Here is a 23,978-nt window from a genome sequence, read left to right as displayed (position 1 = left end):
AAATAAACTTCTTAGAACAGTGTAAGTTACGTCAGTTATACCAGGACCTCTGCGTATTGATATTTGCACCACAGTTGTAAGGCAGGCTTGACCTCAACTCTTCTTTGCAGAAACCACCATGTGCTTCAATGAGACAACACTAAAATGAATTGTTCTTCAGTTCTGGTCCAATTAACATAGTGTGTGCAGGTTTTAGTTCCAGTCCAGTACTAAAACATCTGATTCAACGAATCAAGGGCTTTATGATCGGTTGATTAGTTGTATCCAGTGAGCTGGTGCTGGGCTGGAACAAAAGCCTGCACAACATGCACGTTCCAGGATAAGGATGAAATATTAGCCAAAACATGTGTGGCTTCAGCTGTGATTGAGTCAGTGCAAACACCTTGTAACTAAGACCTAAAGGCTAGTGCTACAGGTGATTTTGAGCATGGCTTGAGCTTGGAGAAAGGGCACTCTCTGTCCACATCCCTCATAGGTATGACAGTCATTTCCCCTCACACATATTACACAACCTAAATAATACAAGGTCATACATACTGTTTGTCTGGACTGTCAGGTTATGAGCCTTACATCATTAATTCAATGTACATGCTTATCACCCCACTGTATGTAAAGTTGTCTACAGCTAGAGAAAATTACTACTTTGAACTATTTAATACATCAATCACTCCTTCCCACCCCATCTCAATGCATATATACCAAAGGTGGACAATCCAACACTCAAAAATACTCATCTTATTGCTTTGTTTGATATCAAAACAAGAGGGAAATTAAAATACATCTATGAAAACTGGACACCACTCACACTCAATTGTGATACCAAAGTATTTGCTAAATGCATACCACATTGTTTAAAATCTAATATTATCTATTCACCATAATCTTATTTATTTTTTTACAAAAACAAAATGCAAAGAAATGAATTTTAAGAGAATATCATTATGCTAAGAGGGATTTGACAGGTTTGCGCTTTGTCACATTTGATGAATGTCTGTGTGCATTGATATTACGTGTGTGTGTGTGTGTGTGTGTGTGTGTGTGTGTGTGTGTGTGTGTGTGTGTGTGTGTGTGTGTGTGTGTGTGTGTGTGTGTGTGTGTGTGTGTGTGTGTGTGTGTGTGTTTCCTTTTCAATAGATGTGGTAAAAAGGCCCATGGAACTCAACCAAAACAATGGAAATGCCATGAAAACGCATGGGGGGAATAATGCCGTGGGGTAATGCCGTGGGGAAAAGATCCAGAATCTCCTCAATGGCCACCAGCACAATTAGCCTACATTTAGGCTATTGTTTATGTTTATGTTGAGGTAAAAATCTGAGAATAATGCTGATATGGGTGTCAACCCGAATACATGTTGATGTCATCATCACCTAGAAACTGCATTACAGTTAAAATCGACACTACCACCATCAATTTCTCTATGCTAGCTATGGTACCAGTCTATATGAATGGGAGTTAGCCTTTAGCAGTCACTTCTTCTAATCCTGAAAAGGGACTATTTCTAAATGTTATGCTGAGAAAACAGACAAATATATCCAAATAAGACTTTAGTAACCACATTCTGGGCATGTTACAATACATCAAATATCTATATTGTTAGATCAGATTTGTTGAACGTGCGTCCTTCTATCCCCCACGGTCTGCGTTCCATTGACTTCTTTACCAAATCTATTAGCATTCAACACTTTAGTTTATCAGAGATGATCAGTCCTGGTGATCAGGGAGATGGAGAGAGATACAACCACAAGAACAGAGAGGCTACTGCCAAGCCATTGAGTAGAGGAGCCTTTGGGGGTGATTGATGGAGGATTCGTACTTGTAGGAGATATGGTGAGACAAACTGACATTGACACACTTTCATTCTCCAAAGAATAAGGTAGACATTTTAAAAACACTTGACTCTTGTGTCGTCTACACCTATTTGGTAGCCTAATGTTGTCATATCTTTTCGAACGCTTACATAACCTGGCCTCAGCTGGGGAAGAGGTAACAGTCGCAGATGCTGTCAATGCTGTGAGTCCTTGAACTTGTCAAAACGATCTCTCTGTCCTTGTGATCTTCATTGCTTACATTCTTTACCTCAGCCACCCTAAACATCTCTGCTGGGGATATCAGATGATCAATGCTGTCTGAGAAGCAAGTATACTCAGCAATGTTGAGTACAGGGCAGGAAGTGACATTGAAAAGAATCCCATTGTCTGTAGCAGATTCTTCCGTGTTGGAACGTTTGGCCCTGGTTGTGGTAAACCTCCCAAATCGCACTTCTGACCCTACTTGTGCCTCATACTTTTTGCTTGAGACACGCAACACAGTTTGGCAGTTCTGTCTTCAAAAGCCTCATGGCATCCATTAGCAGGAAGTGGAGGGATTTGAACCGGAAGTCGCCGTTATAGACATTGACATTCCCACCCTGAGTCTCCACTGCATCGTTAAATCTTTCTGAACACGTTTCCCCAATGTCCATAAGCCACTAATGCAGCCGTGTGTTGCTTGATGCCTCCCGGGATTAACTTTGTACACTGCTTTGCCCCCCAGGCGTCACTATACTCTATACTGCCTTTCAGTTCTTCTTCCAGCAAACCCCGTCCACAACATTCTTCAGCATCTGCACCCGACACTGAGTGTACTGGTCATCCACAGCATTAGGAACCATGTCCATTACCGACACCGCCCGCGTCGCGTGCGCAAGTGGTGCAAAATAAATGTACAATCAATCTCCTGACTGGAGGAGGAAATAACAAAAAAATTGTATTCCCTTATACCGTAGTTTGGGTTGGCAATGTTTTTCCTGATACAATAAATCAAAATGTAATGAACAAACATACAGAATCAGACTCTGGAAGTTAGACAGATAAGAGTTGTGTAACAATGGCACTGCATAGGGCTACAATATGCAATACACATTTTACTAATCAGTTTTGTTTTTTATCAGAGTAGATAGGAATGAAATAGAATCGACTGAGTTGTTTGACTGAGTCATGAATCGAGGCATCTCTATCTATGACACAGTCGGCCAGTGATACCTTAACTGGGGAGGACGGGCCCATAGTAATGGCTGGAACGGAATTAATGGAATGCTATCGAACACATCAAATACATGGTTTTAATGCGTTTGATACCATTCCATTCACCGCATTCCAGCCATTATTATGAGCCGTCCTCCCCTCAGCAGCTTCCTGTGATGCTATGGCATTTCTGTCTGCAACGTTCCACAACATTTGCATACCTATCGTGGCCCGATATGTAGCCCTTTTATACTCCAGGGTTTCACAAACCTGGTCCTGGGTGCACGTTTTGGTTTTTACCCTAGCACTACACAGCTGGTTCAAATAACAAATTAATCATAAAGCTTTGATTATGAATCCACTGTGTAGTGCGATGGCAAAAAAACTAAATGTGCACCTGGGGGGTTTAGGACCGAGTTTGGGAAACCCTGTTATTCTCCTTCCCAGTTTATGCACTTTATCGACCACTAAAGTGTACAGTGACCCAATCTCCACCCACAGTTTTGCTTCCTTCATCCGATGTCTTTTGACATAAAGCACCAAGCGGTTCACGAACAGTATGTGAAAAATATTTCTATATTTATGTCTATGTATACATTTCCTCCTTCCACAATTTGCTTTGCAAATCAAGCTTTATTGGGTTAAAGATTCATAGCAACAAGCATTTACAAAGAGTTGTTAGCGTAATTCTGTGTGACCAAACAATCAAACATACGCTTTACGAAGAATTATTACTAAGGTCACGTTTTTAAATTGTAATACATTATAGGCACAAATTTGATCAATAGGATAATATTTATGGTCAGGGATTTGTTTAAAATATTGATGTCGCCTAAATCAGGGGTTTTCAACCTCTTCTCAGGGACCCCCAGCCATTCCTTGTATATTAACTATTCCACAGTTAGCACACCTGTCTCGACTAATAAACAAGCCGTTGAATAGGTGAATCAGGTGAGCTAAATCGTGAAACATCTGGCCACTGGCCTACATCAATATAATCTATAGGTTCATAAACGTCATTATACAGTAGGCCTATACTAAATAGTAACAACAAACATCATAGCCTAAGCATTCATTCAATATCCAAAACAATCCTACCAGATATATTAGACATGTCCACATCTATGTTCGACAGTCATCAAAAATGTTGAAATTGTTGTCAACATTCAGTAGCTCTCTAAGCTCAGTCTCAAGGACTGTAACAGAGGTATACTCTGTAACAACACCCTGAGCTGTGTTAGGACCCAAGGCACCTCCAGATCTGACAGGGTTGTCGTTGTTGTCGGTGCAGCAGTAGGCATTCCAGTAGTGACTCGGAACATTGACTCGCTGGTTCTGGTCTACCCACGTGCTGCTTGGGACCACCCCTGTCACCACATACATCTTACTACAGCCTGCACTCAAAACATCCTTCAGTCTCGTCTCATACCGGTTCCACGGCCCCTTGTTCATCGTCCCATCTTGCGGAGCTACGTTGGTATGGGTCATGGTGGCTTTGGAGGCTTCTCTTTCATGGTGTCCTGCGGGGTTTAGGTGCCCGCGGTCATACGAGCCAAAGTTGTCATCAAGAGCCTGACTCCAGCCCAGCTTGTAGTTCTGTCGGTATTGTGGAGAGCGTTCTCTGCAGCCGTTGTTTTGGTTGTATTTCTTGATCTCACTCAATGATCCTTTCTTACCCATTTGCTGTAGTGGTAGGTCAGGATGCACAAGCTGAAAAATACAAATATTTACAAATTAGCCACTCCACTTCAAGCTTTGTGGTAGCAGTCCAATACAACCCATTAATATATTACTGGTATTCTAGGCTACTGCTATTTAGTCTGAAATTACAATGTACGAAATAGTACCTTCTAGTGCTACTTGCATGAATACAATCGTTTTCTATCCTGCCCTACAGTTAATGTCCTGTTCTACTGTAAATATTTAAACTACACTAATGTGTTGCATCATTCTGTAGTTGTGCCAGTCACATTAAATGGCTGCTGCACTGAATTTATAGGACATTTAAAAAAGGTGATAATGAAAATGTAAAATGCAAACCTGTGGTTCATAATAAACTATGGACCCCTCTCTGCCAGGGACCCCTTTGATATTCATTTCATAGGCAGAGTACAGAGGGATCCTCCTGCCACGGTCATACAGAGTGGCAAAGTAATAGTGGTTACCGTTTCTCTGACAGATGTATGCAGGAGAGGCAGCACTGTAAGCAGAGAGACATTTCTCAGGATTCTCTAAGCCCTGTGTGTCGGGCTCGATCGGAGTGGGGAGTGCTATATTCAGACCAGACACTGGTGTCTTTTTGAAGAAAGAATCTTTGCAGTTGTCGAAATTTGGAGCCACTTCCCCTCTGACTGCCAACAAGGGGAGCAGACAGAAGGACAAGAGGGACAGAGTCACCATGCTGTGCCCCTGTGGAGAAAAACATCACAGATGAATCTATATTGCAATGTTACCTTTACATTATGACTGCTTAAGGTCACAATTAGTCACTAGAATCAACTCAAATCAGGTTATGAAAACCACCCAAGTTCCTGAAACAATATAGTTCCTGTTTACTGTAGTTTCTCCCCATCTAGAGGTTGACTTCCTGCTTCTCATTTCTGGTCAAAGGTTGCTAAATGATCATGTTGCTGTAAGGTTAATTATGCTATATTCATCTACACTCCAAACATATTGTTCATTTTGTATTAGTCAAATTGTATTAGTCACATGCGCCGAATACAACAGGTGTAGACCTTAAAGTGAAATTCTTACTTACGAGCCCCTAACCGACAGTGCAGTTTCAAAAAATACAGATAATAGCAGTATATTTCCTTGAGTGCATATCTTGATTGCATGACACATTAGTATTGTCTTGTAAGCTGCCTATATCCTTCTTCATTTGTCTTCGTTTGTAGTTTTGTTTATAACGTTAAGAATGTGGCACGAGTCTCTCATATATATTCATTTCCTTGTATGAAATAGTTTTTGCTGTGCGCGACACAGAGAACTTTGCGCTATTGCATCGAATTTCGAAATAACCATAAGAAATGGAATATCCAAATAATTTGTTAGATTTTCAATCTCACCTTCTGAACTTGTTTAACAGTCCTTTGAATTGTCTCACTCCCTCAGAGGTCTGTAGTTTCAGAGTAAACACTTCCTGTTACTCTCTAGATACTGTACATAAGCTCTCTCTCGCTCTCACACACACACACACACACACTTTTTCGTGCAATCTAGATCCATAATCATTATGCCTAATTCTATGTCATAAATATGTATATTTTTCTGCTCGGGATGTGCACGGTTATCAATATCTGAATGGACGTTAGTATTCGATTACTTGTTTTAATATACATTTCTCAAGACAAAAATGTATAGGACTATTTTAACCCTGAAAAGGCTTTTTCTAAATTAAATTAAAATATCCATGTGACATTGTTACATACCCGATTATGCCATGACATTTCAAATGATTAATTTAATAAAAGTTCGACTCTTTAATGTAGTTTTTATGAAGTGCACGTGCCCCCCATAAAAAGACCAGTAGCCAACCAGAAGCCTTCAGGTGGAAATAAAAGTTAATGAAAAGTTAATGAAATGAGAAGGAGTAGGCTACAACGAGCAACCAACCGTAGGCTGTTGTTTTATATGAATTGGTTTGGAGAGAAAGCGCATCCTGTGGCCTCAATTACAGTACTGTACCTTCAGAATTGTTCACACCCTTTGACTTTTTCCAAATGTCGTTGTGTTACAGACTGAATTTAAAATGCATTAAATTCAGATTTTTGGTCACTGGCCTACACACAATAACCCTAACGTCAAAGTGGAATTGTGTTTATATATATATATATATATATATATTAATACAAAATGTCAATAAATATTCAAACCCTTTGTTATGGCATACCTAAATAAGTTCAGAGGTAAAAATGTACTTAACAAGTCACATAATAAGTTGCATGGACTCACGCTGTGTGCAATAAGAGTGTTTAACATGACTTTTGAATGACTACCTCATCTCTGTATCCCACACATACAATTATCGGTAAGGTCCCTCAGTCGAGCAGGGAATTTCAAACACAGATTCAACCACAAACACCAGGGAGGTTTTCCAATGCAATGCAAAAAGGGCACCTATTGGTAGATGGGTAAAAATAAAAAGAAGCAGGCAATGAATATCCCTTTGAGCATGGTGAAGTTATTAATTACACTTTGGATGGAGTATCCATGCACCCAGTCACTACAAAGATACAGGTGTCCTTCCTGACTCAGTTGCAGTAGAGGAAGGAAACCACTGAACGATTTCACCACGAGGCCAATGGTAACTTTAAATAGTTACATCGTTTAATGGATGTGATAGGAGGAAACTGAGGATGAATCAACATTGCAGGTACTCCACAATACTAACCTAACTGACAGAGTGAAAAGAATGAAGCCTGTACAGAATTTGAAAAATCCAAAACATGGACCCTGTTTGCAACAATGCACTAAAGTAATACTGCCAAAAAATGTGGCAAAGCAATTACATTTTTGTCCTGAACACAAAGTGTTATGTTTGGGGACAATCCAATACAACACATTACTAAGTACCATGCTCCATATTTTTAAGTTGTGGCTGCATCATGCTATGGGTATGCTTGTAATCATTAAGGACTGGGGAGTTTTTCAGGATAAAAAATAAACGGAATGGAGCTTAGCACAGGCAAAATCCTAGAGGTAAACCCGGTTCAGTCTGCTTTCCACCAGACACTGGGAGATGAATTCACCTTTCAGCAGAACAATAAGCTAAAACACAAGGCCAAATCTACACTGGAGTTGCTTACCAAGAAGACAGTGAATGTTCCTGAGTGGCCGAGTTACAGTTTTGACTTAAATCTACTTGAAAATCTAAGACAAGACCTTAAAATGGTTGTCTAGCAATGATCAACAACCAGTTTGACAGAGTTTGAAAAGAATAATGGGCAAATGTTGCACAATTCAGGTGTGGAAAACCCTTAGAGACTTACCCAGAAAGAGTAACAGCTGTAATCGCTGCCAAAGGTGATTCTATAAAGTATAGACTCAGGGCTGTGACAATTTAAATGCTATGTAAATTAAACATTTCTGTATTTAATTTACTATAAATTTGCAATAAAATTGTAAAAACATGTTTTCACTTTGTCATTATGGGGTATTGTGTGTAGATGGGTGAAATAACCAAATGTTTAATACATTTTTTATATTCAGGCAATAACACAACAAAATGTGGAATACGTATGAATACTTTCTGAAGGCATTGAAGCCTAGCCTGAATCCGAATAGACGCTCATTACATTCTCTCTCGTCGGAAAGTGGCTAGGCAGCGATCAGGACAGCGCGGAGTCGACGAGACATGGCTCGGGAAAACGTACCTCAATCTAGTGATGGGATACGGCGGTGTACTCCTAATTATCCCAGCGGACAACTCGAGATGATTTAAATACCTCTAGATTTTAATGACTGGTATTTTCGCTAGCATGTTATAGCTAATTCTATAGCAGCCCATGTGATTCTAGCGTTGGTGTGAGTAGCTACAGGAAGTGTTGTCGAATCCAATAGAATAGGCTACTCCAGTCAAGACAGGCACTGTTGTATGGGATGATAATAAATAACATTGTTGCTGCTGCAAGTTAGATAGCTATGGAGGGTGATAAGGGACATATATAAGTCTTTTGGGGGGTGATAAGGGACATATATACGTCTAGGCAACCGTACCACCTGACATGACATGATACCAGCATCTTACAAACGTCTGCGTGACGCCTGCGTTACGTGTCTGACTTCAATGACACCAACGCCTTACTAACGTCTGTGTGACGCCTGCATCACTTGTTAATGAAAGTCATAATGCGCATAGTTTATATTTATATTAATTACATCTCAACCATAAGTGTTAGAAACATACAATGTATCAACTGGGTGGTAATGTTTCAAGCATTATCATGAGTGTCAAATGTGTCAATATATTGTAAGCTATTTCCAAGATAACTGGGCTGCTATTGTCAGTAGACGTTTAATAATTTTCGGCCTTGTGTCAACAAGTAGCCTAATCCAAATTGTAAATTATGTTTGTAGTCGTGTTTTCTTTTATGTCCTCAATAAACACCCTTGCAGTTTATGTATTAGGCCCACAGGGCTACTTTATAAACATCCCTATGACGGCCTAGATTTCTGTTCGTGAGATTCATTCAAGATTCATTCAAGATTCATCTTTGTTTCCTGCTTTGTTGATGATGAGTCTTTCTGTATGTCATATGGTTGGTTGCGGTCATATAAACCCATCATTGAGTCGGACACATCGGCAGGTGCTTCTCCTTCAAGTGTTAGAATCTGTATGGACTTGTTTAAGAATATAACACAACATTGATTTCATGGGGAGAGGATAGTCGTAATGGCTTTGGTTTAGTGAAGCCGAATGGTTTAGATACGACCAAAACGGATATTAGTTGCGTTAATTTGATACACCTTAAATCTAAAATTCAGGGTCTGTCCGCAGGTAACAGTGTGGTCGCGTTTATCAGAAATAATGGGAGACTAGTGTCTGTCGCACGGATTCAAGAGGACCAAGATGGGAGAAGATTCACAGGGAAACTGAGTAGGTCTAATCTCCTTAACAATCAATTTCTATAATATATTTTCCTTAGTTGCCCAATCATATGTTTTATGTGCTTTAGAGAGTGTGAAATGTAAGGAGAAGATTCGGGCTCTGAGTTGTGGAGATTCTCATGCTGTTTTACTGTCTGAAGAGGGCCGGGTTCTCTGCTTGGACAAAGCCAATATTCTCAGGTGAGTTCCATTCCATAATGATACATTTATATGTAGTTTACCCTAAGAAATTGTCACCCCCTCATTCAAATAGCTAAAGTATAAAAACAATTTGTCATTTAATTCAAATGGGCCAACTAATCTTATTCATCTTTCTTCTTTTTTCCCCAGACCATTGAATAAGCTATGTAACCGACAGGTAACTCAGGTTGCATGTGGAGACCAGCATTCAATTTCACTAACACAGGGTAAATGACTATTAACACACCACTAATCGCTGTTTCACAATGCAACTTAACCAAAACAGTCTAACCTTTCAAAACTGTAATCCTGTACAATGTTCTCACTGTATGGTTGCTTACTTCTGGTTTCTGTTCAGATGGTCAGGTGTTCACATGGGGTCAGAACACCAGCGGTCAGCTGGGTTTGGGGTGGGGCGATCCCAGCGCCATGTCCCCCAAGCCCCTGAAGTCTCTATCAGGGATCCCCCTGGTTCAGATCACTGCAGGGGGAGACCACAGCTTCGCTCTGTCCCTTTCTGGAGCTGTGTTCGGCTGGGGCAAGAACACCGCCGGGCAGCTGGGACTAGGGGACACAACAAGTACAGTATACATTACACAATAGCATATGTGTTGACTCTTGTTAAATATATTTAAATAATCAAGGTCCAGACCGAAGACCATGAACAGTACATTATTTGAAACAGGTGTGTTAGTTTGCCAGCAGCATACACTCTGCATCCCACTGCTGGCTTGCTTCTGAAGCTAAGCAGGGTTGGTTCTGGTCAGTTGTTGGATGGGAGACCAGATGCTGCTGGAAGTGGTATTGGAGGGCCAGCAGAAGGCACTCTTTCCTCTAGTCTAAAAAATATCCCACTGCCCTGTGTAGGGTGCTGTCTTTTGGATGGGACATTAAACGGGTGTCCTGACTCTCTGATGTTGTTTAAGATCCCATGGCACTTATTGTAAGAGAATGGGTGTTAACCCTGGTGTCCTGGCTAAATTCCCAAGCTGTCCCTCATACCATCACAGTCACCTAATCATCCCCAGCTTACAATTGGCTCATTCATCCCCTCTACCCTGTAACTATTCCCCAGGTTGATGCTGTAAATGAGAATGTGTTCTCAGTCAACTTACCTGGTAAATTAAAAATAGTGTTGGGTTTAAACAAAAGTCTTCCCACTCAGTAGCTCTCTCAGGCTGTAGCTGGAGACCCCTGATGTATCTATTATCAACCACATTTTTTGTAGTTGAAAAACTATTTTAACCAGGATGAGAGAGAACAATATTGTGTCATGTGTGTGATATGAGGTATGTGTTGTTTTGTAAATAAATAATTATAATAAAATGAACCCAATTTTCTGTAGACAGACATGCCCCAGCTCCTGTTGATTTCCTGAATCTGAAGAAGAGTGTTTTGATTTCATGTGGAGGAGAACATACTGCCGTTCTGACAAAGGTTGTATATCTGTCTGACATAATTACACTTTTCCCTATCATTTGAACTAAATGTTGTTTGGACCATACAGTATTTATTTAAATGGGTGTCTCAATGTTGTAGTTTTTAGTTCCCTGGAAAATCGTATTGAAACATCCTCATTAACTAAAGGAAAACACTGTATGATAGCTGTCTGCGTGGATTTTGTTCTAGGGAGGTGTGGTGTTCACATTTGGCTCAGGCTGCTATGCACAGCTTGGACACAACTCTCTCCGAGATTAACTACGACCTCGAGTAGTGGGGCAACTCTGGGGAATAAAGGTTATTCAGATAGCCTGTGGAAGGTAGGTTACACTTATTAGACATGATCTGGAATTGTACAAATGTTGTGACAGTACAAAAATTGTGATGTAGGATCTGTTTGAGTATTTTCATCTTAGCATAAGACCTTTTAACAATTCATTGTTGATTTGAGAAATGTTTTCTCTGTCCGTTTGCCACATTAGACACCACACATTAGCATTTGTGGGGCCCTCCAATAAGATCTACTCATCTGGGTGCGGAGAACAGCTGGGAAATGAAGTAAAGATTTGTCAGTCTAAGCCCCTCCCAGTACAACTGCCAGGTAAACATTAGTTTATTGTTTAAAATCTGTTAAGGTGTAGGGGGCAGTATTTCCACAGCCCGATGAAAAACGTACCCAAATTAAACTGGTTACTACTCAGGCCCAGAAACTAGAATATGCATATTATTAGTAGATTTGGATAGAAAACACTCTGAAGTTTCTAAAACTGTTTGAATGATGTCTGTGAATATAACAGAACTCATATGGCCGGCAAAAACCTGAGAAAAATCCAACCAGGAAGTGGGAGATCTGAGAATTGTAGTTCTTCTTTTGAATCCCTATCGAAACTACAGTGTCTGTGGGGTAACGTTGCACTTCCTAAGGCTTCCATTGGCTGTCAACAGCCTTCAGAAAGTTTTTTCATCATTCTCCTGTTACTGGGCAGAGAATAGTAGCTCAGTCAATGAGTGGACTGCCTGAGGACAAAGGGCTTGGTAATGCGCAATCCTGCGAGCGCGCCGTTGCTTCTTTTTCTCTTGGAATGAATACGCTATTGTCCGGTTGGAGTATTATAGCATTTTTACGTTAAAAATGCACTAAAGATTGATTGTAAACAACGTTTGACATGTTTCTACGAATGGTAATGGAACATTTGGACTTTTCGTGTCTCGAATTACGCTCGCGCATTATGCCTTTGGATAGTGACCTGAACGCACAAACAAAACGGAGGTATTTGGACATAAATATGGATTATTTCGAACAAAAACAACATTTCTTGTGGAGGTAGCAGTCCTAGGAGTGCATTCTGACGAAGATCAGCAAAGGTAAGAGAATATTTATAATACTAATTCTGAGTTTAGTTGACCCTAGAACTTGGCGGGTGTCTGTATAGCTTGCTTTGATGGCGAGCTATGTACTCAGAATATTGAAAAATGTGCTTTCGCCAAAAAGCTTTTTTAAAATCTGACACAGCGGTTGCATCAAGGAGTACTGTATCTATAATTCTTAAAATAATTGTTATGTATTTTGTCAACGTTTATGATGAGTATTTTTGTAAATTGAAGTGCTCATTCACCGGAAGTTTTTGGTGGGAATACATTTTCTGAACATCACGCGCCAATGTAAAATGCTGTTTTTGGATATAAATATGAACTTTATTGAACAAAACATACATGTATTGTGTAACATGATGTCCTAGGAGTGTCATCTGATGAAGATCGTCAAAGGTTAGTGCTTCATTTAGCTGTATTTTGGGTTTATGTGACACATCTCCTTGCTTGGAAAATGGCCGTGTGGTTATTTTTGTCTATGTACTCTCCTCACATAATTTAATGTTTTGCTTTCGCTGTAAAGCCTTTTTTGAAATCGGACAATGTGGCTACATTAAGGAGAAGTGTATCTTTACAATGGTGTAAAATAGTCGTATGTTTGAGAAATTGAAATTATTAGATTTTTTATGTTTTGTATTTCGTGCCCTGCTGTTCCATTGGATGTTGGCTAGGGGAACGCCTGTCCTCAACAGGTTTTAACATTACCCGGTGTACACACATTTTCAGAACAGATCGAACTTGAATAGACGTCAACTCAACAAAATGCTTATTTCAATACTCAACTAAAATAAATAGGAAGTAAAACATGAAATAACATTAACTTGATCATCAACAATTTTTGTCAACATTTCAGACCAGATTGATGACCAGAAAATTGAACACATTGTTGCTGGAGGAAACCATTCCTTTGCATTGTGCACTCTTGGTCAGGTATAGACACAATTCGGTTTGAAACATTTAGTTAGCAAAACAGGACATAGTTTGTCCTTTGTACTTAACATTGCTGTGATACGTTGCATCATATTGTCATCTTCCCAGGAGTCTGAAGAAAGGTCAATCTCAGGTCAAGTGACACAACAAGCTATAGATGAAGAAATCATTGAGAAATGGATCTCATAATGTGATTCAAAATCATGGAAAAAAGTACAGTAGTAAGTATGATATAAGTAACTATAAGTAGCTATCTGCATTATGTCCCACCACCTGCCAACCCATCTTTTTTACGCTACTGCTACTCGCTGTTCATCATATATGCATAGTCACTTTTAACCATGTACATGCTACCTCAATAAGCCTGACTAACCGGTGTCTGTATATAACCTTGCTACTGTTATTTTCAAATGTCTTTTTACTATTGTTTTATTTCTTTACTTACTTACACACACACACACACACACACACACACACACACACACACACACACACACACACACACACACACACACACACACACACACACACACACACACACACACACACACACACACACACACACACACACACACACACACACACACACACACACACACACACTTTTTTTTTCTCGCACTATTGGTTAGAGCCTGTAAGTAAGCATTTCACAGTAAGGTCTACACCTGTTGTATTCGGCGCACGTGACAAATAAACTTTGATTCGATTTGCTGCTCTCCTCAGACTGCACCCCGACAAGCTGCAGGTCCTCGGTAATGTTGCCATCCATTTAAAATGTTTAAAGTGTGTCACCCCAAATTCAACTAATCAACAATAACGTAGTCGTACATCTGTTTGTGCTGTAGACAACTTCTTTTGTCCTTGTTCATTCGCTGTCTGGCAGATTTAGACTAGGCAAAACCAGTGATTATGTTTATTGAGTGTGGTATTCCTGGGCTAAAACTAAATGTGTACACTCTCATGTTGCCCCTGGATTGATCTGTGTGTTATCATGTCCTGTAGGTGACTACTGGTCCTCATTGAAGCCCTCTCTCATGACCAAGCACATTGGGGTGTGGAAGAAGGCCCCGTCTGTGATTTTGACAAGGAAACATTCTACGCACCTGTGACCCAAGGATCAAACACCACACCATATTTTCCCGATGTTCATAACATGGACACCTATTTATTTATGGTATACCTACGGGATGTGCCAGCCTCCTAGAGGGCGAGCGAGCAATTAATAATAACAATATGACAATGGTTCCATTAATGTTTATTCTATTCATATTACTGTATAGCAGCCAAGCTATTTGAACAAAATGTTATACCTTACACAGACGGGACAGCATTGATGAAATGGTGTTGAGTCCCATTGGCTCTATGGTATACCACAATGTTGTTGGATAACTTTCGTCTGGCTAACAATGGGAATTCCAAACCACCCGTTGTATAAAACTATATAATATATGGCGGAAATGTCACCTAGCCTATCAGAGGGCAAGATGGAGCCTTAAAAACAAGTGTCCTGGGGTTGATTTGGGATACATGGTGAACATGTTCTGCAACCTAGCTAAAATGTTGTTTTGATACATTGATTTGACAAATGGTTTGAATGGTGTCAAGTGTCTATTGCTTCACCATATTGAGGACATTTTCCCCCAAACTAGAACACTGTGTATGAAGGAGAGTACCATGCTGGGCATCCCAACATCGTCACATTCTGGGAGGTGTTTGAGGAACTGACAGAGGATCAAAAGAAAGCGTTCCTGTGTAAGTATGGAACATTTTCATTGTAACAGATGAACCAATAACGTAGGCTACTGAGAATAAAGTTCTATTCTGTCATTCACTGCCCTCTCCCTTTTACCACCTTTGCCCCTTCAGTGTTCCTGACTGGCTGTGATCGTGTGCCCATCCTGGGTATGAACCAGATCAGGATGAGGGTCCAAACCCTTCTCAACTCCTCCCAACAGCATTTCCCAGAGGCGCTGACCTGTCACTCTCTGTTGCAGCTGCCCATCTACCCCTCCAAAGAGACACTACAGAGCAGGCTTATAGAGGCTTTTGGAATTAATAATGGGTGTATAGTGTTGCTGCTGTATATACTCCTCTCCTGTGTTCATCTTTTCATTGTTCCATAGTTGGGTTTAAGATTTGGATTGTTTTAATGTAGGGTTATATTTCAAATCCTAACTTGAGATCTGTGTGGTACTATGACATGATCATATTGCATTCATCAAATTTTATTAAAAGATTTATAAATCAAAAAGTACAGCATGGTTTGTGCCTGCACATTAAACAGATTAACAAAAATGATAACAACCAAGATACAAGGAAATCCCAAAATATTTGAAATAATCTAATTGTTAAAAGAAGCATATCAGGAAGCCAGTTGAACACAATAACTATTCATTTACAAGACCCACCAAATGGTTCATTACAGAAATCAATGAAAACATAATATCCCTGCAGTTAGGTGGCACACAATAAGACACAGATCATTTTGCACACATCCTTCCCCAATTCACAATATAGGGCAGGATTTAGCTCAAGGCGCAGTGCACTATAAGATACTTTTAAAGGTAATTTACACTTGAGCAGACATGCCAGCATTTACCATGAATGTGATCTGTGCACATCGGGGAAAATGCCTTTAAAAAGGGGCATTGTCAGCTGCATGGAGCCCTGACATAAAAATAAAACCAGCAGTACTATGGAACTCCAGGTTCATGCTTTGAGCACCACTGACCTCAACTTATATTTAGAGTATTACTCAAGTTCATAGCCCTTCTAAATGACTCATTTTCCTTAGTGAACTTGATTCAATTTCCCTAAATATATACATACCGTTCAAATGACCCATACTTAATTCCCCTTGAATACAGATCCTTGTGTAAACAAAATCATGTAGGCTTAAGACACTGAATTGTCAAATAGAGGTAATGAGAGGTACAGCCACCCGTGATAAATTACAAACATTACTCTTCGATTTTATAAAGATTAGTGCAAATAGATCACTTCCAGATAAATACAGTAAGTGCATTTTTCATCAGTGCTCATCATAAGAGATCTTCTTTATGGAACAGCACCCTGTGGTGTTTGTGGTCAGACTTAACCGTGGCATTCAGGACCGGGGTGTTGGCGAACTCCACGGTACAGGGCCCGGGGGTGCATGGGTCTCCCTCCAGCTCCAGGACGGTCACGTTGTTGGGCGCGGCCGTGCTCAGGATGCTAGCAGGCACGTACAAGGTGATTTGTGGGCCGCGAGCGGGCCAGTAGCGGCCCAGGTTGAAACCGTTGATCCACACCTGGCCCTAGTGATTAAAACAAATCAAAGGAAACAAAAAAAAAAATAAGTCTAGAAATAACGTACGTGTTCAGCATTCAGTAGTGTCAGGGACCATGAACAAATATGCTGCACCAGGGTATATGAAACTGACGTGGTTCAGTAAACCACACTTATGTGATGAGGAATCTTGCCTGAGATCTGAAGAGGTGTGTCTAAGGTTAATGCCTAGGCTTTAGCTCAGAGGGCTAACACACCAGTCTTGTCAGGGCACAGAAAACACAGATCAGTTACATTATCTATAAAGGTAATTTGCAGTTGGGGTGCCTGCTCAGGAACAACGTACAGTACAGTTCAACAAACAATTAAAATCTCCTTAAAAAAGGTAAAACCTCACCTTTCTCCAGTCAGGGAACTGGATGTAGGTGTCCTGGGGCAGGTCTGGGATGCCGTCCGGGATGACAAAGGTGCCCCCATAGAAGGAGGGGACGGAGAGGGGAGAAGGTGGTGGGGTGCCAGCTTCCCTGGAGCCCATCTCCCAGAGAAGACCCTGGCTAACAGCCTGGTCGATGCTGAGGCTGTAGACTTCCCAGCCGGTGAGGATGTCGGCCCCCAATGTCAGGTTAGACACCAGGCCCTGTGTAGAGAGAGTGGGAGAGAGGAGGGAGTCAAAACATCATAGTTGTGTATGTGTGCATAGGACACTTAGGGTTGGTTTCCCAGACACAAATGAATACTAATGGACTATAAAGCAGGTTGAATTAAAATTCTACAAAATGCTTCTTAGTCCAGATCTTTGCTCAATCTATAGCCTTCCCTGTAGCTCAGTTGGTAGAGCATGGTGTTTGCATCACCAGGGTTGTGGGTTCGATTCCCACAGGGGGCCAGCACAGGAAAAAAAAAAATTTTATGAAATGTATGCATTCACTACTGTAAGTCGCTCTGGATAAGAGCGTCTGCTAAATGACTAAAATGTAATGTAAAATGTAATTTCCAGGAAACCAGCCCATAACATTATTCGGTCCCACTGAACATTATGTAGAATTAAGTAGCTAATGGAAGGGTGCTAGTTAAATGTTTACTCCGGACCCAGCTTTAAATAACCTCTTGCCTTAAAGTCGTTGATGTCTTTCCCATAGTTGACTCGGCCCATATTCTCCACCAGTATGTCCACCTGACTCCCAGCCTTCCCAGTCACGTTGATGGTCAGGGCCTTGTCCCTCTCTAGAATCCCGGCAGCAACCTAATGACAGACCATATTGAATTGCAACAGACGTTTTCCTTTTTAGAAGAACCTGAAGACTTTTCTCTCTTCCTCTTGAGAAGATAATCTAATCCAGTCTGACTTTGTATGAATGACAGTGATCACCAACCCTGGTTCTGGAAAACTACATGGTGTGCAGATCTCGGTTCCAGTCCAGCACTACAACACAGATTTCACTAAACAAAGTCTAAATTGGGTGTTCTAGTGCAGAGCTGGGACAAGAACCTGTTCTCCTTGGACCAGTGACCATTGTTGAGCACCAACATGTTAACTTGCAGCAAACCAAATGAAGTGCAGGGGGGGGAAGTTTCGATGACGAACTCACCCCGTCGACTGATACATATGCCCGGTCGTGGACTCCATTCAGTGGTGAGGACAGAGGGGTGGGCTTACTGCAGTCCACAGGCAGCTTGGTCTGATAGAGGACGAACCCAAACAGCTTTTGGAGAGAAAACAAAATAAGAGTAAAGCCTCTCAGCCATTTTGGATCATAACAACCATAGCTGCTTATACTTAGTGTAGAAAAGGACAGACAGACATTGAGCTTGTGGACGTACTTGGTTCATCTCAATGAAGGTCAGCGGGTAGATGCTTTTGACAGGACCGGAGAAGGATAGTATATCTAGAGCATCGACTACTGTGTGGAGCTGAGGAGGCAGAAAGAAACGCATTCTGTTGGAATCTACTGGATTCTATTCTATACTGTGTACACTCCATGCTCAATCAACACAAGAGAAAAAAAGAGAAAATATCCATTTGCTTTTAGAGTATTATGACATGCCTATGATACAATATATATATATAATAAACACTTAACCAGCACTTGCACCCCCCCCCCCCACTATCTCTGACTCTACTGAAAAATGTACTTTCTATGCCTGTGATGTGGTTGTCCCACCTAGCCATCTTATGATGAATGCATTAACTGTAAGTATCTTTGGATAAAAGCATCTGCTTAATGACTAAAATGTTAAAATGTAAATATTGCAACACTACTCCGCACTGTGTGCCATGTGTCAACAAGGTCAGGTAAAGGTAAAGTCATTTCTACCCGGTGCTGTGGCTTATTTGATTAAAGCGCCTGTCTCGTAAACAGGAGATCCTGAGTTCGAATCCCAGCAGTGCCTTTTTTAGCATTTCATTGTACGGTGTACACTTCTTTAATCCGTGCATATGACAAATAAACGTTGATAAAAGTGTTAACTCAAATGTTTAATGTCTGAAGATGATCGACCTTCTTCATTGGCACAGCTCCGTAGGCATATTTAGGTGTTGATGGAAGCACGGGTCCCTCTGGTATTTTCCGATACTGTTGGGGGAAAATACAGGTGGATATGTCATCATTAGGTGATCATTTGTAAAACTGACCGATTTACCTTTAATTACAAACTTATAAGAAGTCAGGGTACTAAAATGCTGACCGTAGAAACTTTTGCTATAAAAGTCACAAGAAAGCATAATCTAATCAAACATGTACGACATGTTGTGTGACATCTCTGTTACCAACCAGTTTGATGACATCCTGGATGGCAAAATATTTGTCAGTGAGGTCTCCTGCCTCAGTGAGCGGGGCGTCATAGTCATAACTAGTAGGCTGGGGGGCATAGGGGGTATTGGCTCCTGAGAATATTAAGAGAAAAACATTTGATTTTATACAACGAGTGGGTCTAATCCTGAATGCTGATTGGTTAAAACCGCATTCCAGCCGGTGTCTATTCGACAACTTACCACCTGCTAAATCTATGACGTTAAAATGCCTATTTACTCTGTTCCATCTGACTTGACTTTGTCTCGGGCCTAAAGACACCCGTGCCAATACATCCTCCAAACACCGGCTTCTTGGGCATTATCACTTAAATAAACTAATCTTCACATCATGGCCAAACCCAAATAAAGTGAACTAGATTGGGTTCTGCAATAGAGAATATGGGATCATTGAACAATTTAACTCACCATTCCAGTATCCAAAATTGGTTCCTCCAATAAACATGTATCTGCACAGAGAGGTTTATAACTTGTTGTCACTAGTTGAAAAATCCTCTGTGCCTTTTTGATGTTAAATGTTTCATGTGTGATGATGTCAACAAATATTCCTATCAATCATTGTTGATAGAATTATGACTATTATCCAATCAATTCATCTCTCTCTGTCTATATCCAATATCCATCCACCACATCTCACAGATTAACGCTGGCGCCGATGGCGAGGATCTCGTTGAGGGACTTGGCCACGATGGCGGTGGACACTGTAGAGTGATGCTCTCCCCAGTGGTCCAGCCAGCCGGTGTAGAACTCAGAGTTCACCTGCAACACAGGATACAGTCAGCACTATCTGGCCATGCTAGAGAGGACAGAAGTGTGTTAGACTTTTACCACTAACATCTAATGACATGTAGTTATGGTTTGTGTGCGTCTGTAAGTTGTTGTTCGTATGTATAAGTTTGTATCTGGAGTGAAGAAATAAAAATTATATTTAAAAATATATATATACAAAAATTTACATCTAATGACATGCTTACCAAGGGTCCATGGGGCTCTGCCTGTCTCTGTGCATCAAATGCAGCAGACACATTCCCACCTGTTAAACAAATACAAACGCACAGACAGACACACGCAAAGACAGACACAGTTGTTGAACAGTGCTGGATACGGTGGTATAACACATCCGTCATAGATTTCTATGGTGCAATGAGTCAACACGTCTGTTTTTGAAAACAAAGGAAATAGGCTAGGTTAGACGTCACATGAATCAACAACCACCCAGATCTAAGACAGATAGATAGATACCATACCAACTGAACAACTGAACATACCAACTGAACTTCTATTCTTGTTCAATTAATACCTGTTCCATTTAGTAAGTAACTATCCCAGGCATTTCACAGGAAATGTATCACCATTGACCTTTGTTGTGTATATTTTGACCTGCATCAGTTCCCTCTTGACACTGATCTAACGTCAGCTTTGCCATTTCCCCATTATCAGTATGGTAGTGATTTTGGGAATATAATTTTATTCTAGATCTGTGCCCTAGAAGCCTACCTGGGCCGAAGTCCACAGTGGCGTAGAGGCCCCGCAGAGAGCCACACTTGAGGTACCCGGCCCCGGCCCCGTCTGTGGTGAACAGCACCACGTCGTTCCCCAGGTGGGAGCGGAACAGACTGGTCAGGTGACGCAGGTAGTTGTAGTCACAGGCAAAGTAGCTTCCGTACTCATTCTCCACCTAAGAGGGAGAAGGGGAGGGAGAGGAGAGAGAGAGATGGGCTCTTGTTGAGGAGATGAGAGGCAATGTTTGACAAACAGTCTTCTATTGAATTGTAGAGTTTTAAGGCACAATATGAAGTTATCCAAACTTTGATTCCCCAATAAATGTTTTATTAATCACTGGATATCAACATGGCTCACCTGAACAGTGATGATTGGGCCGCCGTTCTGATAAAGGAACGGCTTCAACATTGGCAGTAGCGTGCCCATCCACTTGTCAACAGCCGCAATGTAATCTGAAACAAACGGATTTAGGTGTCATAAAAACACAATTCTTATATTGTAATACTAACAGAATCCATTGCAGTCTCATCTGACGGTCAATACACACCTGGGTCTGAGGAACGCAGGACAATGTCTTTCTTGTGGAGCAGCCAGGCAGGCAACCCCCCCTAAAGACCAGGTTATGAAAGGGGCAAATTATCACACAGTCCGTCAAGAAATACACTGCGGATGTCGAAGTGCCGTTACTACATTGTGATTGATCGTCTTCTGAAAACAACTTGGAATACAGGCACAATTTGCCAACATTATTACACATCATATCATCAACAGGTATATTTATCATAAAACAATTGTTTAGTCATTCTCTCACCATATCCCACTCTCCACAGATGTAGGGCCCAGGCCTCAGTACAACCAGCAGACCAATGTCTTGGGCCAACTGCAGGAAGTGTTCTAGATCCCTGTCCCCACTGAAGTTGTACTGATCCGAGGAGGGCTCGTGGAAATTCCAGGGGACGTACCTGGAATGTCAAATGGACAATGATGTACTATTTAAGTCCATACCACTGAAAGGTAAATCATAGCTCTTTCTGAGGTTTAAGGCCCGACAAAGGAATTCTGTCGGGTTATCAACATTTGGAGGTCATGTGATTAAATGGCTCTTTGAATTACTTTGATCAACGTCAATCCTATGTTCCAATGGGCCACTGAAATGACTAACTGAAAACTAGAAGGAACATTGAAGACACTCATCTAACTGGTTGGCATTCAGTTTATTTATGACATAGTGGCCAGTCTACATTTGCCTGGATACTCAGATTAAACGCTACGCCAAGCCTGCGGACGTAAGTTTCTTCTCCACAATGAGTCTGGATCTGAGCATCCCTCCCGACCCAGATTGGTTCAGAAACCAATGGGTTGGGCCAGAGCCAGAACACACGTGGGTAAAGAGGCGGTTTGCAAAATCGTCATTGGCTTTGATACTCTGATTGGTTAGCGATGATCCAATCGCTGATGCCATTGTTTTTTTTTTGTTTTTTTCATCAGGCTAAGTGTACATACGTCTGAATGGCATTCAGTCCGGCCATATACATCTTGAGTAGCCTGTCTTTCCAGTAGGCCCTGGGGATCCTGTTGTAGTGGATGCTACCGGAGATGTAGCGGAACTCTTCCCCATCCTTACGGAAGCAGTCGTTCTTGTAGTCCACACTGAAGGTCGGCGGCACACCAAGCTGAAAGAGATTTCCGAGTAAGAGTCACATACCGCCATTTTAAATCTTGGGGAGCCATGCAGTCAGTGTGCTGTTTTTTTTGTACAGCTACAGCAAACGGACTTTAGAGAGATAGTTGTCTGAGGGGCCGCATCTTGAGAGCAACCGATAGAATTTAATTGCAGTCATGCAACTGTTCTGTTAAAGGTTCATCTTTTTATGGTGAAGGGATGATTTATCAGGTGACGGCACAAGGTTGGCAACAACAACGTGACTGCCAATCGTTGTCCCATAGTTAAGTGCCGTTGCTGGGTGTATAAAATGAAAAGGCCTACATCTCGATGAAAATGAATACAGAGAGCAAAAGAGGCCATTGTAATGCACATTTACGTTATTAATTGATATGGCTTGCAGTAGATCAACCACAGACAGAAGGGTTAACCCAGACACCTCACAGAGGCTATAAAGCAGAAGCATCCGTTTAGAACGTTCTCACCACCAAATATGTGGTAGTGAGAGAAAGTCCTGTCGGGGGGGAGGGTGAAACTGAGCCGACATTGCTTTCTTTTTCTGTTGCCAATACTACAATCTGTTACAATGTTTTATAGACTTAACGCTTTTCCAAAGTTGAAAAGCCCTACTTCTCGATTAAAATGAATACAGAGGGGAAAGAGGTCACTAATATTCATTTAAGTTATTCATTTCTATGGTTTGCAGTAGATCAACTGTGATAGTTCATGTCAATTAAGCAGAGTTTGAAGTGTTGCTAGCTAGCTACTTTGAAAGCAATCAACACAGATATGCTAAATCAGTGCACTAGCGGGTAAATGGTTCAAGGAACCTGCGATTAGTTCCAGGTTATAGGCTAATCTAAACATCATTCATGTTTTAAGTGCATTCCAAAAGGAGGGTTGAATTCTGACTAGGTAGCTTGCTCTCTGTGAGCTGTATGAAACAATAACATGTATGTTTTCTTTTCCAACTAATTCAGTCTAAGCTACTACGAAATGAACCAAGTAAGAGTACTTACTGTACTTGCAAAGAGGGAACACAGTAGCACAACTCCAACCCTTGAGCAAGCCATGTCTGAATGTCGTGATGCACTGACTGATTGACTGAACTTCAACAGATGAGATGCGGAAGTTGGATATTGTCATGTGACAATGTCTGTTATGACAGTACTAACGCCTTACCGGTAGGCGGCAGTCTCATAG

The 23,978-nt window shown here is 41.1% G+C and overlaps 3 protein-coding genes and 1 non-coding gene across 4 annotated transcripts in view; 2 read left to right on the top strand and 2 right to left on the bottom strand.

Annotated features, from left to right (window-relative positions):
- The window catches only part of LOC115191918 (probable E3 ubiquitin-protein ligase HERC3), a 35,627-nt gene extending 19,844 nt beyond the window's left edge, over positions 1-15,783 (top strand). The window contains exon 24 of the mRNA XM_029749936.1: positions 15,575-15,783. Coding sequence (XP_029605796.1) covers positions 15,575-15,588 — 14 coding nt within the window. The 3' untranslated portion in view covers positions 15,589-15,783. The remainder of the gene's footprint in view (positions 1-15,574) is intronic.
- Positions 3,616-6,201, bottom strand: LOC115191923 (endonuclease domain-containing 1 protein). The gene is made up of 3 exons (XM_029749956.1): positions 6,071-6,201; positions 5,043-5,411; positions 3,616-4,712 (listed from the first exon to the last, which is right to left on the bottom strand). Exons 2-3 carry the CDS (start codon positions 5,400-5,402, stop codon positions 4,125-4,127), a joined length of 948 nt encoding a protein of 315 aa, XP_029605816.1. The 5' UTR covers positions 5,403-5,411; positions 6,071-6,201; the 3' UTR covers positions 3,616-4,124.
- Positions 15,742-23,953, bottom strand: glb1 (galactosidase, beta 1). Its single transcript, XM_029749954.1, has 16 exons — positions 23,795-23,953; positions 22,616-22,785; positions 21,924-22,074; positions 21,660-21,720; positions 21,470-21,564; positions 21,107-21,287; positions 20,584-20,642; positions 20,247-20,368; positions 20,018-20,058; positions 19,572-19,684; positions 19,299-19,373; positions 18,622-18,711; positions 18,390-18,503; positions 17,912-18,043; positions 17,198-17,437; positions 15,742-16,828 (listed from the first exon to the last, which is right to left on the bottom strand). Exons 1-16 carry the CDS (start codon positions 23,846-23,848, stop codon positions 16,574-16,576), a joined length of 1,953 nt encoding a protein of 650 aa, XP_029605814.1. The 5' UTR covers positions 23,849-23,953; the 3' UTR covers positions 15,742-16,573.
- Positions 19,118-19,191, top strand: trnat-cgu (transfer RNA threonine (anticodon CGU)). Its single transcript has one exon. It is a non-coding gene; the product is annotated as a tRNA-Thr (tRNA).
- Positions 23,954-23,978: the final 25 nt, after the last annotated feature.

The sequence above is a fragment of the Salmo trutta genome, chromosome 4 (genome assembly GCF_901001165.1).
Source record: "Salmo trutta chromosome 4, fSalTru1.1, whole genome shotgun sequence".
NCBI lineage: Eukaryota > Metazoa > Chordata > Actinopteri > Salmoniformes > Salmonidae > Salmo > Salmo trutta.
This window is presented reverse-complemented; position numbering and strand designations above follow the sequence as displayed.